The 16,268-nt window shown below is 42.8% G+C and overlaps 1 protein-coding gene across 1 annotated transcript in view; it reads left to right on the top strand.

Moving 5' to 3' along the window:
- LOC122554632 (neurogenic locus notch homolog protein 1-like) overlaps positions 1–16,268 on the top strand; it is a 158,378-nt gene that overhangs the window by 130,677 nt on the left and 11,433 nt on the right. The window contains exons 25-30 of the mRNA XM_043699954.2: positions 2,090–2,598; positions 3,744–4,082; positions 5,708–5,850; positions 9,486–9,702; positions 11,873–11,969; positions 15,981–16,149. Of these exons, the coding sequence (XP_043555889.2) occupies positions 2,090–2,598; positions 3,744–4,082; positions 5,708–5,850; positions 9,486–9,702; positions 11,873–11,969; positions 15,981–16,149 (1,474 nt within the window). The remainder of the gene's footprint in view (positions 1–2,089; positions 2,599–3,743; positions 4,083–5,707; positions 5,851–9,485; positions 9,703–11,872; positions 11,970–15,980; positions 16,150–16,268) is intronic.

Raw genomic sequence — 16,268 nt, 5'->3', positions numbered from 1 at the left:
GATTACCACGCATTCCCAATCCCTCCCGGTGATTGTTTTGGGACCCAAGGCAAGTGATTGTGTAACCAGTAATAGAGACATACAGCATGGAAAAAGACCCTCTGGTCCAACTGTCCTTGGTTCAATCCATACTGAACATAATCCCAAACTAAACTAGTCCCACCTGCCTGTTCCTGGCCCATATTCCCCAAACCTTTCCTATTCATGTATCAATCCAAGTATCTTTTTAAATGTTGCAATTGTATGGACATCCACCACCTTTTCAGGAAGTTCATTCCACATGTGAACCACCCTCTGTCTAAAAAATTTGCCCCTTGTATCTTTTTTTAAATCTTTCTCCTTTCACCTTAAAAATGAGCACCCTAGTCTTGAAATCCCCCATCCAAGGGAAAAGATGGCTACCATTAACTCTATCGACACATCTCATTATTTTATAAAGTTTAAAAATCACACAACACCAGGTTATAGTCCAACAGGTTTAATTGGAAGCACTAGCTTTCAGAGCACTACACCTTCATCAGGTGGTTGTGGAGTATAAGATGATGAAGGAGTGGCGCTCCAAAAGCTAGTGCTTCCAATTAAACCTGTTGGACTATAACCTGGTGCAGTGTGATTTTTAACTTTGTACATCCCAGTCCAACACCGGCAAAGCCAAATCATTATTTTATAAACTTCTATTAGATCACCTCTCAATCTCCTGTGCTCCAGTCAAAAAAGTCCCAGCCTTCCTTTATAACTAAAACCTTCCATACCCAGCAACATCCTGGTAAATCTCTTCTGGCACCTCTCCAGCTTGATAATATCCTTCCCGTAACTGGATGACCAGGAATGGACAGCGTATTCCGGAAGAGGCCTCACCAGTGTCCTGTACAACTTCAACATGACTTCCCAACTCCTTCACCATCTGAGTGTGTCAACGATGGTCGACTTGTGTTCCATTTAGACTGACTAATGCTGCAGGGTGAAGTGGCAGCAACAGTGGATCCTTTGTTCAGGCACCTATCAAAGGCTTGTTAGCTGATGTTACAAATGTTGTCTCAGGATATGCTTGCATTTTTAACTGCGTTAAACACAAAGTCTGATAAAGTTCTAACCATCCGATGTTCCCATAATTTTTTTACATTAATTTCTCTTCCTCTTCCTCCCCCACCCCCATTTTGCTGAAGGGAGGGTTAGGTGGTTTCTCATGAAGTGGTTCACAATAACATGAAAGTTTGTTTTCCCATTCTCCCATTCTCATGAAGGTGAGATTGGAAAAAGCACCAGTGGAAGCCTTCCGTTTTCCAGCAATCTGATTGCTTCCTCCTGGAAATTGCTGAAACTTGTACAGAGTGCAAGTTTCAGACCACAATCTCCTTGCAGAGGAAAGTCATTGAGGTGACCTCTTCCTCATTTTTCCAGAAACATTTACCTGTGGTCTCTTCCCACACTCCACCCAGCCACCACATCACCACCTCTGGTTGTTTTATATTAAACAAGGCTTTTCACTTTGCTACCTTGAAGGTGAAATCCAAGTGTTGGTTTTAATAGTATATTATCAAGCTTGAACTCAGTTTAGTTTGCCATAACTGTCTGAATTTTCTTTTATCCAAGTCGTGGATATTGCTGTTGGATTAATCTCCTTTTAAGGGCCAAAAAGTCTATATTTCTGTTAATCCATGTTTGAACTGTCCCCTGTCACAAATGCTATCTGTGTGACTTGATTGCTAAAACCAAGTAGTTCATTTGTTCTCTAATACCAATGAGAGCCCGGCATGCACTTAATTATCCAGGAGTGGCCTTTGCTGATAGGCTGCTCAGTCACAGAGGGCAGAGAAGCTGTTTCCTGTGCTTGTGCAGACACACAGTGTCAGCAGTCTGGATGCTGGATAACCAGGCTTGGAACTTTTCATGGTTTAACAGTCTGTTTGTTCGTCTTCTTGTCTTTGGCTCCATGCAAATCCCTTGTGGCTCGAAAAGTCTCTGAAAACTTATCACGATTCCCCAAATGGTTGCATGTGTGACCAGGGCATGCAGCCACTTAGCAGTCAGAGGGAAGGAGGGATGGTGCCGAATAATCCTTAATCGCCGATGTTAATTCTCTCTGCAGGGTGTGGTGGGAGCAAGTTGCGAATACACCAATTATACCTGCGGGCAGATGTTGTGCCTGAACGGTGGGACTTGTTCCATGACTCCCCATGGCCCCAGGTGCCTGTGTTTGAACGGATTCAGAGGCTCAGAGTGCCAGCTGCCCACCTGCTCTGCCAGACCGTGCCACAACGGCGGGACCTGTCTCCCCAAGTCCACGCCGCCGTTCTTCAGCTGCCGGTGTCCCCTGCAGTACCGCGGCCCGAGATGCACTGAGCTGGTGAGGAAGAGCTGCCAGTTACCTCTGTGCAAGGAGAAGGCCAGGGACCGGGTCTGCCACCAGGAGTGCAACAACCACGAGTGTGAGTGGGACGGCGGTGACTGCTCGCTCTCCTTGAAACCTTGGGAGAACTGCACCGAGAGCCTGCAGTGCTGGAACTACTTCAACAACAACCAGTGTGACGAGGCCTGCAACACCCCAGAGTGCCTGTTTGACAACTTCGACTGTCAGTCCTCTCCGAAAACCTGCAAGTACGTTCAAATTCTGCACCACCGTTCATGGCTCTTCCTCGCTGGGTAGCTGTCTGAAGTTAGGTTGACATGGGGTGGGGTAAGAAAGCGGATTTACCTTCTTAAACAGTGGATTTTATATTTTCAGAGCATCCCAAGATGCTTTGTAGCCAATGAAACAGAGAATTTTCAGCAAAGAGGAAGACCACTTAGCCTGATTGTGTTTTGCCAATGTTTATGCGATTCACGAGATTCCTTCCTTTCAAATTGAACTCCCAGCCCCGTCAGCTTTACCTTCCTTCTGTTTCTTTCTCCCACAAAATGCTTACCTAGCTTCCACACAAGTCCAGCCACACCATCTGAAATTGTAATGTAGGAAGTGTGACAGCCAGTTTGTACAGAGCAAGCTTCCACAAGCATTGGGCGGCATGGCGGCACAGTGGTTAGCACTGCTGCCTTACAGCGCCAGAGACCCAGGTTCAATTCCCGCCTCAGGCAACTGTCTGTGTGGAGTTTGCACATTCTCCCCATATCTGTGTAGGTTTCCTCCGGGTGCTCCAGTTTCCTCCCACAGTCCAAAAATGTGCACGGTAGGTGAATTAGCCATGCAAAATTGCCCAAGTGTTAGGTGAAGGGGTAAATGTAGGGGAATGGCTTTGGGTGGGTTGCTGTTCAGAGGGTCGGTGTGGATTTGTTGGGCCGAAGGGCCTGTTTCTACACTGTAAGTAATCTAATCTAATTCAGTTCAGTGATGCTGGTGAGGAATATATATTGGGTAGGATGTATTCTTCAAAATAACCCTGCGACCTTTATATACCCTGAGAGGGCAAACAAGCTCTCGGTAAAGCTCTCATCTAAAAGTGGTACCTCAGGCAGTGCAGACTTCCTTTGGTCTGACTGGATTTTATCAAGCTTCTGGAGGGGGACTTGAACCCAGGGCATTCTGCCGTAGTGGCAGGAATTGTACTCACCGAGCCCATAGCTTCATGTTTTTTCAAAAATACTATTTGAACTTCAGCTGATGAACATTATTGTCCTTGTGCTTGGAACAAAAAGCTATATCTGTGTGTGTTTGGCAAAGACATTCATGTCCATGAATGCTGCAACTGGACAAGGTTGATTTTTGAAGACTGCTGTCTAACGTATCCCCCTTTTAATCCACACAGCCCCTTTTACGAGAAGTACTGTGCTGACCACTATCAAGATGGACGTTGTGACCAGGGCTGTAACACGGAGGAGTGTGGCTGGGATGGCCTAGACTGTGTGGACGACCTGCCTGAGCGACTGGCCAAGGGGACGCTGGTAGTGATTGTCCTCCTGCCACCAGAGGAGCTTCTCAAGGACGCTGTGAACTTCCTTCGAAGGCTCGGTGCCCTGCTGCATACTACCGTGAGATTCAAGAGGGATGCAAATGGAGAGCCAATGATTACCCCTTACTATGGCCATGGCTCCAGGATGAAGAGATTTCTCAGAAGAGTGAGAGAGCTTGAGCGAGAAGTTATAGGGTAAGAGGTTCAGTGGCTGTGTAAGCTTTATTGCTTGGTGTATTAGTTTGGGAGGCGGTGGGGTGGGGGTCCTGAAATGCACCATGGTTGTGCTTCTCCACCATGCAGTGAGCTAACTCTTAGTAGATTCTTGAGCAGCGTGACTAATTAAAGCAGTTGGGACTGCAGCCTCGCAACTTGCCTTGCAGCTGCACTGCATCTGTCTACACTGAACAGAAGATACCAGCTTCTGGAATGAAAGGAGAGAAAGTTTAGTTTTAAATATAGGAGCACTAGAAATGACTTTGCTGAAGATTTGGGTGCTGAGGAAGGAGCAGGGTAAACTGGGGAACTATAGTTAATGTTTTTGGGTCTAGTGACCCTTCCTCAGAATTCCGGTTCTGAAGAATGGTTACTGAACCCAAAACGTTAACGCTTTCTCTCCACATATGCTGCCAGACCTGCTGAGCTTTTCCAGCAATTTCTATTTGTGTATTTCTGATTTCAGCATTCAGAGTTCTTTTGGTTTTTATTAACTATAATTATGTTCGTCTAATGTCAATTGTGAACAAACCCTTTAATTCCTTAATCTTGATTACCTTGGTGAATATTTCACTGAGCACCAGAGAAGAAAGACCATTCTTCCATTCTTTGAAGGGAAGTTTTGTGAACTTGGATGAATATCTTTTAATTTGTCATACAGCTAAAGGGGATAATACAAAAAAAGATTTTCAGAAAACACTTGGTAAGATTATCTCTTCGGAAGCATATTACACAAATTCCTGTGTGTTATACAGGGATGGAGCTGCACAATTGACTTAACAATCATTATCCAGATTGGAAAAATGGTGAACCCCAAGATTCGATGCTTCTCTTTGTGAATAGGCTATTTAAACTTGGACAGCAGCACAATGTTTAAATGTGATGACAAATCAGATTTAGGGACTTGGTAAAGAGGATGATAAAATACTTTAAATTAGTACGTACATTGAAAGAATGGACAGATGCCATTTAATGGGCATTTTTGAATAGGAGGTAATGCTGAAATAGTTGGGACCTATTAAAGCCACAGTAAGTAGTGGTGTGAAAAATAGGAGTCAATAAATCCACAAAAATGTTTATTAACATTTTGAGTTTAATAAATAGGGACGTGGAATGTGAGTATTGAGGTAATGGTTATGTTGCAGTTGGAGCTTTGAGAGATATCCACATACAACAAATACAGAAAAACTGTGCAGAAAGATTTATTGGGGTAATACTGAGGTTGTGAAACAATGGCTATGGAATTATAGGTCTGTGTCCACTGAAGCAGAGGTGTCCAACCTCTGATTTAAGTTTTTTTTAAATTACACAGGGTTATGCCTAAATCAATATGAACAAATAACTTTTCTGCCTGTTTTGGATGAAAAGGTGTTTGTCACAGGGTGGAGAGAGTGATTGGTAGAATTATTTTTTAAAGTTAGGGCAGTTGAAGTGTAGGATGCTTTGCCTAAGATAGTGATTAAAGCATCTTTCAAAGGAATGTGGATAAAATTAAGACTCGGGAAGATGCAGCAAGAAACAAATGAGTTGAGTGATCATAAACTAGTGCCAGTTTTATTATTGACCTTGGCACTTATGACTTTTTCTTGTTATTCACACCACAGTTCTGAAGTCTGCTTGGAGATTGACAATCGTCAGTGTTTTCAAACATCGGAGGATTGCTTCCCATCAACTGAGAGTGCTGCTGCCTTCATTGCTGCCCAGTCCAGCAAGGGCAACCTGCCTTACCCCATTGAGTCTGTTGAAAGTAAGTGTGGCCAGTTACCAAACCTGGCCATTTAACCACCGCCCCCAAAGTAAACGTTTCAACCAAAGGCACTCCAGGAAATGTTGCTATTTGCCTGTTTGTGAGAATGCTTATTGAATTGGAATTAAAAATTATCTGTACTTGTGCTTTATAATAAACATTTTCACCACCTCTACTTCCCACAGTACGTAAGGTTTCTGGGAGAATGGGTGCTATTTGAGATTTGTATGTTTTGATGATGGATGGTAAGGCAGCATTCATTACCCACCTTTGTTCAATGTCATCAGATAAAACATAGAACAGTACAGCACAGTACAGGCCCTTCAACCCTCTACGTTGTGCCGACCTTTTATCCTACTCTTAAGATCTAATTAACCTACACACACTTCATTTTACTATAATTCATGTGCCTATCTAAGAGTTGCTTAAATGTCCCTAATAAATCTGACTCTACTGCCATCACTAACAGTACATTCCATGCACCCACCACTCTCTGTAAAAAGCCTACCTCTGACATCTCCCCTAAACTTTCCTCCTATCACCTTAAAATTGTGCCCCCTCATGATAGCCATTTCCACTCTGGGGAAAAAAAGCCTCTGGCTATCCACTCTATCTATGCCTTTCATCATTTTGTACACATAATTATTCCTTTCCCATGATGTGGGACTGGAAGAAATATGGTCTTAGACGAGTTTTATAAGGTCATTTTTCAATCTGCAATGATAATCTGAAAAATATATCACTTCACTCTCAGTTGAACTTTGAACATTGCAGGGTCCATGAGGGGTTGGAGGAGGGGTGGTGAGCCAATAGAGCCATTATTAGCCAGATCTTAACTGAGACCCAAGTGAAGCTAAACATGAGTATACACGAGTAAACAGCCTGACACCATAAACTTAACGGAGGAAACACATATTTGTGGCTAATTACAGTTTTTCTGTTGATCATCCATGTTGTAAGCCAATGAATAATTGTTACTGTATATCAGTTGTCATCAGTACTTAGTGGATATTGCAAAATCTTCTCATCCAGCCCAACATTTTGCTGTTGCCACACTGTGCAGTTGTAGCCAAATGAGCCATTCAGTACAGAAGGAGGCCGTTTGGCCCATCACTCCCATTTGAAAGAGCCATCCAGTTAGTTTCATTTCTCACCTATTTTTCCACAGCTCTGTCATTATTTTTTCCCTTTAACGTATTATCCAATTCCCTCTGAAAGCTAGCATTGAACCTGCTCCCATCATCCTTTCTGACAGGTTGACCTGCAAGGGTTAACTCAAAAGCTCTGGTATTTCCATCTGCACTGAGATGTAAATAACCCTCTCTAGGGAGGAGCGATTTAGATGAGCAGTCTTGACAACTTAGAGACAATGGAGAGATTGAGGAACATGGTGTTGAGGTAAAACTGGGTGGTGTCAGAGTAGGAGAGTGAGAAGGTGGAATCACAGTAATACAGTTGAATAAAAACAACTACGAAGCCATGAGGGTGGAGCTGACCAGAATTGACCAGGAGAGGATCCTAACAGGAAAGACAATGGAACAGGAATGGCACGGGATTTTTTTAAGATTCCGTACAGTGTGGAAACAGGCACTTCAGCCCAACAAGTCCACACCAACCCTCCAAAGAACAACCCACCTAGACCCATTCCCCTACATTTACCCCTGACTAATGCACCTAACATTACGGGCAATTTAGCGTGGCCAATTCACCTGATCTGCACATCTTCGGACTGTGGGAGGAAACCCACGCAGACACGGGGAGAATGTGCAAACTCCACACAGACAGTCGTCCGAGGCTGGAATCAAACTTGGGACCCTGGTGCTGTGAGGCAGCAGTGCTAACCACTGAGCCACCATGCCACCCGGGTTTCTGGAAATAATTCGGGAGACACAGCAAAAACTTCACCTCTAGGAAAAAGAAGTGTACTAAAGGGATGATGAGACAACCATGGCTGACAAACTGTGTCAGGGAAGGCATAAAAGCAAAAGAGAAAGCACATAATGTGGGAAGCTGACAAAGACCAACAGAGGACAATGATAAAGAACAAAGCATAGGAGTAGGCCCTTCGGCCCTCCAAGCCTGCATCACTACATTTTGCCCTTCCAATGTTAAAACGGTCTTCACTTACAGGATTCATATCCCTCTATTCTCTTCCTATTCATGTATTTGTCCAAGTACTACTTGTATGGGGAGGGAAATAAGGAAGAAGAAGATTTAAAATAAGGGTCAGCCAGCCAGTAATATGAAAAGAGGTTGCAAGAATTTCTTTAGATGTATAAAGAGAGGTAAAAGTGGACATTGGGCCACTCAAAAATAGTAATTGGGAACAAAGAAATGGTGAAGGGGAACTGAACAAATACTTTGCGTCAGTCTTCTCAGTGGGAGACACAAGTAACATTCCAAAAATTCATAAGAGTCAGGGCTCAGAGAGTGGTGAATCTCTCTGCCTCCCAACTCTCATGAATTTTTGAGAATTCATTGCCACAGAAGGCTGTGGAGGCCAGGTCATTGAGAAATTTAAGACTTGAGATAGGTAGGTTCTAGAGTACTGAGGGCTCAAAGATTACGGGGAGGAAGTGGGAGAATGGGGTTGAGAAACTTATCAGCCATGATTGAATGGCCAAACAGACTCGATGGGCTGAATGGCCTAATTCCTGCTCCTATGTCTTATAGTCTTATGAGTACCTATGGAGCCTGATGCTGTGCTTTTAGATGGCTTTAAAGAGCAGCATGTGGAAGAGAAATAGGAGGAGACCAACAATAGATCCTTGGAGTGATGATGCAGGAACAGGAAAATAAGCCATTGCAGAGGTTCTCTAACTCAACGGGCTAGATTAGAGAATAACCAGGTGCTGGCCAGCAGTGGAGAGGCATCAGAGGAGGACAGTGTGTCAACCATGCCAAAGGTTGCAGATAGTTTGAGACAAATGAAGATGAGATACTTGAGAAACCGGCTGGTCAAATTCTCCAAAACAACAACTAGATATTCTTTTCAGTCATCATAGATTAGCAATATAAATATAGCATAAATTTAATAAGTGAGACGTGACTTCTAATTGAGCACATTAGTTTGCACACCGTACTGTAATAAGCAAATGTACAAACAACAAGTGGTGTTGTGGTGTTGGTGTTGACTAGGGGTGTCATTTCCAAAGGTAAGTTGAAGTGGAGCCATCAGTAAGTTGCCTCTGACAAGACCAAGAAAATAACACTTGATAAAGTTGGCATTAGCTAAAGATGCTGGAGTTTAACAGGGAGCCCACAAGATGGAAGGTGCATGTTTGTTAACTCTGCTGAAAATGTGCATAGACCACAAATATGGCAGTCCCCGACATTCACACACACCACACACACATCCCTACTGATCTTATCCATTTCTTACTTGCTTTCATATGTCGGGGCAAAATGAGAAAGTCCTGGACCAAGTGCAAGTAATAATGACTGATTATATTGAATGTACTCTGTGTAGAAAGAATTATTTTCTTCTTAACAATATTAATTGCAAGTAATTTAATGTTTCAGTCAACTCTAGACCCAAGTAGAGGAAATTAGTTTTTGTTTTTTTGGTGCTTGCCTTTTCTGACACGGGTCATGCAATGTAAGGAAGTAAAAGATGTCATTTGTTTTCTGTGTAGGTAAACCTAGTGATCATAGAATCCAGGAATCGCTGAGCCTCCTGTACCTTTTGATGGTTGCTGTAGGGATCATCATCCTTATTCTGATACTTGGTGTTGTAGCGGCTAAACGCAAACGCAAGCTGGGCCCACTGTGGTTCCCAGAGGGCTTCGTCCTGAAGAAGGGTGGCAATCGTAAACGTCGTGAGCCCGTGGGGCAGGATGCAGTGGGAATGAAGTAGGTGTTGATGTCCGTGATACAAATGTTTCAGCCTAGGTATTAATGTAATGCTAAATATTATTCCGTGCACGAATATACAAAAGTATTAATGTCGTGATGGGTCAAAATGGTCAGTGTTAAGAGTGTTATGGGTATAAAATGTGATGAAAAAAATTAATGTTCAAGTGTTGGTGGATGGGCCTTACACTGAGGAATGAGAACATGCAATGCACAGCATTGGTATCAATGAAGAGGTGTGGGCCTGGATGCTGTGGGAATGAAGTAGGTGTATTGTAACAACTCAGTTCAGTCTTGAGGCCAAAGAATTCCACAGCCCAAGGTTAAGAAGTTGACTTGATGTTTTTGGCTCGTCAAACAATTGAAAGAAACATTTCCCAAGCTTAAATAATGTTGAGCTCAATTTGGCAGAACAGTGAGCATTCTGTCAAAACCCACAGCCTCTCACATCAGCATATTTTTAAATGTATCTGTCTGCTGTATGAACACTTAAAAAAAAGAAAATAGTGGGAATGTGAATGTGCAATACCCTAAACACTAAAAAGGAGATGCCTTAACGCCTACCTATTCTATTGTGGCTTCAAAAATGCTGCTTAGGTATAACCAGTTAAATTATTTCCTGAGGGACAATGTCAAAACATTTTATAAAGTGGGATTCTGAAAGGACAGTGCTGGAGCAGGGCAATATGGATTGAAAGAAAGTAAGTGTTGCATTTATAGTTACTTACATGACCATCAAATGACGCAAGTGCTCTTAAGTCAAATAAATACTTTGGAAGTGTAATCATTGTTGTAACTTGGGAAATGCAACAGCCAGTTTGTGTACAGTAAGACCTCACAGACAGTGAAGTGACAAAGAATAGATCTGTTTTAGTGGTGTTGATTGAGGGAGAAATATTGGGCTAAAATTGAGTGGGAAATTCCCAGCTCCTCTTCAAAATAGTGCCGCGGCATCTTTAATGTGAACCCAGTGGACAGAAGGAGTTTTAGTTTAAAATTTGCATCTGAAAGATGATGATCATGACAGTACACCAGTCCCTCAGACTGCACTGGACTGTCGGCCAAGCTTGTGTACTCCGATCTCTCTGGTGGAACTTAAAGAGTGGATGTGCGAATGACTGCTGCTGACTGAGCCACAGTTTACACTGAGCTTGTTTTAATTGTCAAATGAGAGCCAAAAGGAATTCCTGAAAATTATTATAACTGATGATTTACAGAAAGAATAGTCTTTAAGGTGATGAAGGGATTCAGTAGGATCGATATTTGCTTTGAGGGAATGTTGAACAAAGGCACATTTGTTTTGAATGAGACCATTTAAGAGTAAAGTTAAGAAGTATTAATTTACTCAAAGGTCAATGGAAGTCTTGGGCCTCTTTGCCCATACCCTGCTTCCATCCCCCATTCCCACCCTCTCAAAAACAAACCCCCTCAAAAGGGGGATGCGTTTGCTTAGCTCATTAAACCTTCGAGAACAGAAGTAGATCTTTGTTACATGTGGGTATCAAGAGGAATGGGACAACATCATCAGTTAAATGGGGTTGAGGGACCGATCAGTCGAGATCTGATTTGAATGGTCTGGCACAAGGGGGTGAATATCTGCTCCACCTGTAACATGCCTTGCTGTTCTGGGCTGATGCTGCTGGTAGGCTGCATTGCTGACAATACACTTCTGGTGCTCCTGATAGTCTTCATGCCAGAGGGGACGTTGTTAACTAAACCAGTTTTGGATTAGGAGGTGTTACACAATAACATATTTCCTTCGTATTCTTGTCGTGCAGTAGTTGCCAAGTCTTGATGGTATCCCAGAAGTTGCCTAATTCTGCTCCATTTTGTTATGGTTTGATGATGTGTCATTCCCCCATACTTCCCTTGGCTACCTTTGTGGCTTTCGGCTTCCCATCAACACAGAGTTTGCTACCCTCCTGAGAGGGTTTGAATCCCTAGGTTAGCACATAGTTCTCGATTACTCTGCCTCTACACCGTGCAGGGGAGGGAAGGGAAGCTCTGTTAAAATGAGTCTGTACTAGGATGCTTACTTGATGCAATGTCCCCCATTTCCTCAATCTACCCAGAAGTAGGTAGACTCCACACATTGACTACAGAGGACATCAATCCCAATTAAGATGAGATCATGTTTGAGTGAGATAAAAGTTTGCCTTTTCTTCCTTAGAAATCTCTCAAAGCCAGTACCGGATGACAGCATGATTGATGACAACCAGAATGAACAATGGATGGAAGGTGGAGGGCCTGAAGCAAAGAAACCAAAGGTGGGTCTTCAGAGCTGGGCAACACACTACACAACCCATAAGGGTTCAGTAGCTAATAACATTGCAGTTGTGGTGTTGGTTTCACTGTTTAATTGATGGGTCATATTAATGGTGGAGGGTTTGGAGAATGCCAGAATTGTACAATTGTTCTACTCTTAACAGAGAAGCCTTGCCTTTCAGATTCAGACTAGAGTACTCTCAGCCTTGGGGTGCAAACTTAAATGGTTGATCTAGTCAGTGAGAGTGGTATTGCCCTGATGCGTTATCTGAAATATTCATTTACAATATCATTAGGTGGTGCCACTATTTAAGAAAGGTGGGTAAGGAGAAGCCAGGGAACTGTCGACCAGTGAGCCTGACATCAGTGGTGGGCAAGTTGTTGGAGGGAATCCGGAGCGACAGGATTTACATGTATTTGGAAAGGCAAGGATTGGTTAGGGATAGTCAACATGGCTTTGTGCGTGGGAAATCATGTCTCACAAACTTGACTGAGTTTTTTTGAAGATGTTACAAAGATAATTGAGGAGGGCTGAGCAGTGCACGTGATCTATATGAACCTCAGTAAGGCATGTGACAAGATTCCTCGTGGTAGACTGGTTGGAAAGGTTAGATCATATGGAATACAGGGAGAACTAGCTATTTGGACACAGAACTAGCTCGAAGATAGAAAACAGAGGGTGGTGGTGGAGGGTTGCCTTTCAGACTACAGGCCTGTGACCAGTGGTATGCCACAAGAATCAGTGTTGGGCCCACTGCTTTTAGTCATTTATATAAAGGATTTGGATATGAACGTAGGAGGTATAGTTGGTAAGTTTGCAGATGACACCAAAATTGGAGGTGTAGTGGACAGCGAAGAAAGTTACCTCAGATTACAATGGGATCTTGATCAGAGGAGCCAATGGGCTGAGGAGTGGCAGGTGGAGGTTAATTTAGATAAACATGAAGTGCTTCATTTTGGAAAAGCAAATCAGGATAGGACTTATACACTTATCGGTAAGGTCCTGAGGCGTGTTGCTGAATAAAGAGACCTTGGAGTGCAGGTTCATAGTTCCTTGAAAGTGGAGTCACTGGTAGGTAGGATAGTGAAGAAGGCATTTGGTAAGCTTTCCTTTAATGGTCAGAGCATCAAGTATAGGAGTTGGGAGTCATGTTGCAGCTGTACAGGACATCAGTTAGGCCACTTTTGGAATATTGTGTGCAATTTTGGTCACTCTCCTATTGGAGGGATATTGTGAAACTTGAAAGGGTTCAGAAAAGATTTACAAGATGTTTCCATGGTTCGAGGATTTGAGCTACAGGGAGAGGTTGAATAGGCTAGGGCTGTTTTCTCTGGAGCGACAGAGGCTGAGGGGTGACCTCATAGAGGTTTATAAAATCATGAGGGGCATGGATAGGGTAAATAGACAAAGTCTTTTCCCTGGTGGGGGCTCCAGAACTCGAAGTCATAGGTTTAGGGTGAGAGAGGAAAAATTTAAAAGGGATTTAAGGGGCACCTTCTTCATGCAAAGGATGGTGCTTGTATGGAATGAGCTACCAGAGGAAATGGTGGAGGCTGGTACAATTGCAACATTTAAATGGGTATAGGAATAGAAAGGGTTCAGACGGATATGGGCCAAGTGCTGGCAAATGGGACTTGATTAGTTGAGGACATCTGGTCAGCATGGATGAATTAGACCGAAGGATCTGTTCCATGCTATGCATCGTGTGTGTGTGTGTGTGTGTGTGTGTGTGTGTGTGTGTGTGTGTGTGTGTGTGTGTGTGTGTGTGTGTGTGTGTAGGTCTGTGCATGTGCGTATGGGTGTGTTCTTGAACATTTTAGAAAAGACACTTTCTACATCAAAGGACACTGGCTGCCAAATGCTGCCAACTATGGGACAATTTTCCATGGCCAATCCACCAAACCTTTGTACTGTGGGAGGAAACCCAAGCAAACAGAGGGTGAACATGCAAACTCCACACAGACAGTCACTGAAGGCTGGAATCAAACCCAGGTCTCTGGTGCTATGAGGCAGTACTGCTGACCACTGAGCCACTATACTGTCTGTTTCTAAGAAAAGTGAATTCAACCAGCCATAACTGATCCAGGAGAGAAATCCAATGTCAACAGCTTATAAGAAAGCGACTTCAGCTGTGGAACAATCTATGATTTTTCTTTTCACTGAATAAAACTATTATTTGGCTGAAATACTTGTGAAACATCACTGCAGTTTCTATATTATTTTCTCAGGTTTTGGGAGTGGAGGGGATTGTGTGTGTCTGCTGTTTTTTGAGTAGGGTAGTTAGGTTTATGTGCATATTTTAATTTGCACTTTCTGCATCTTTACTTGAGTATTTTGTATTTCTCTTAATAAGCTAGTTATTTATTAATTAATAAAGGAACCTGGCTGACTTGTTTCTGATCCTGCGCTGTATACATTCAATATATAATTTACAATATCCCCTTTATTTTTAAATTCAAATTTTGTTGTGACCAGTTTTGGTGAGGGACAAGGTAACATATAAGTCCACCACTCCTAACGTAGTCATAGCATGATGCTGTCGATGTAAAATGTGTAGCAATGCTAACACTGACCATGGAGTCACTTGATTGGACTGCAGCTGCCACAAATAAATTGTATCATGAGATGCTTGTCGCTCAATTCAGCCTCCAATGCGCTAGCTCATCCAGTAACGAGAAAGTCTTACCAAATTAGATTTGGCTATTAGTAAATGCAGCAGAGAAAATGTCTGTGCTCCTGGGTGAAAATTTGGATCTGAATCACTCTCTAGGAACCGTGCAAAAGGCATCAATTGTCAGGGCTGGTTCTTAGAGAGCTGTCACATTGTGCTGTTTCCCCTTCTGAAAGAAGATTGATGCCTGAGAAAGAATGGTCAAATCTTTTACCCAGGTATTCTTCCCTTGTGTGACAGACAAAAGGCAGGATCTGACTTCGATTGTAACTGAACAAATCCTTATTTATTTTAACTCTTTAAGTATAATACTCAATACAAAACATACATTCTTTGCAACTTTTATTTCTTATTTCATCTAAATTCAACTTTAATTCACTTCATTTAACTTCTCTTTACCTTAATCGACGTGTGTCCCTAATTGAAGTTTAACTCAAGTTTTGGCTTGAATCAAATACTACCCCAATTTGAGTGAAATGGCCAACTTTGTTCACTCGGTGGATCTTGTCTTCTGGATCTTTGTCTTCTCTGAAAATTACGAGCGGGCCCGTGTCTCTCAAATGTGATCTGGGAGGTTTCTTCTCAGAAGATGTCTTTGTTCTGTTAATATATCTGAAAATTAGTACCTTTCTAGAAAGACCTCTGGCATTCAGCCAGTGAATTGATCAAAACCTGATCACACTGTTCGATCCCAGCCAATGGAGTTTACTGGTCAAAGACTCCCAAATGTTTACACTAACCCATAATTATTACATTCCCTACTCCATTTAAGGTAATATGATGCCAGTTTGATGAGAGACACCATGATACTTGCCTTATTTAGTCAACACAGGAAACTGCAGGTCACAATATGCCCTGTCTACAGTTTAACTGAGGTCAGAGTTTAGACTAGCTTGACCAAATTTTCAGCATGCTTGGTTGTAGCTCTTAAATAGTCCAGTAGCCGTTTCTTCTGCTGGCCACCTGACCACACATTGAAGACTGCTGTTGCTTGGTTTTACATCTATGTCCTCCTCAGCAGGTATATTTCTGATTTGCCAATTTCATTAAATCTGTAGCATAGGAACCAGTCCATGTTTGTGCTTATTCTCCTGATGAGCCGCCTTCATCCAAATCTCGCCTTCTGTTCCTCACACCTTCATCCTCACCTAGTTTCCCATTCTATGTATCTGTACAATTCACTTCAACAATGTAATGAGGCATATACCTTATAAAGTATATACTTTATACATTCAGTTCTTAGCAGCCCCAGTGTCTTCAGGCTGCGCAGTTTCAGGTAATATAACAACAAACCTGTATGATGTTGGTGAATGACACACATTGTCTCTCTGGTCTTTACAGACTGAAGATCAAGCCCTACTGCCAGAGAATGAAGACCAGGTTGACCATCGACCATGGACACAGCAGCATTTGGTGGCTGCAGATATCCGTTTAACACCAACCCTGACCTTAACCCCACCTCAAGCAGAGCAGGATGCTGAAAGTATGGATGTCAATGTTAGAGGTCCAGGTAGGGGACAGTTTCCCTATTTATTGTTATGCCTCACAGGGGTAGGCTGCTAGAAACCAAGCCCTGCTATTCCTGGAGTTAAAGTCAAAAATTTAAAAATGTACTCAGAATTCCTCGGT

The sequence above is a fragment of the Chiloscyllium plagiosum genome, unplaced genomic scaffold (assembly GCF_037043375.1).
Source record: "Chiloscyllium plagiosum isolate Xiang-an unplaced genomic scaffold, Cpla_swu_hap1 HiC_scaffold_9, whole genome shotgun sequence".
NCBI classification, from domain to species: domain Eukaryota; kingdom Metazoa; phylum Chordata; class Chondrichthyes; order Orectolobiformes; family Hemiscylliidae; genus Chiloscyllium; species Chiloscyllium plagiosum.
The sequence above is the reverse complement of the archived record's forward strand: the minus strand, read 5'-3'. Positions and strand labels throughout refer to the sequence as shown.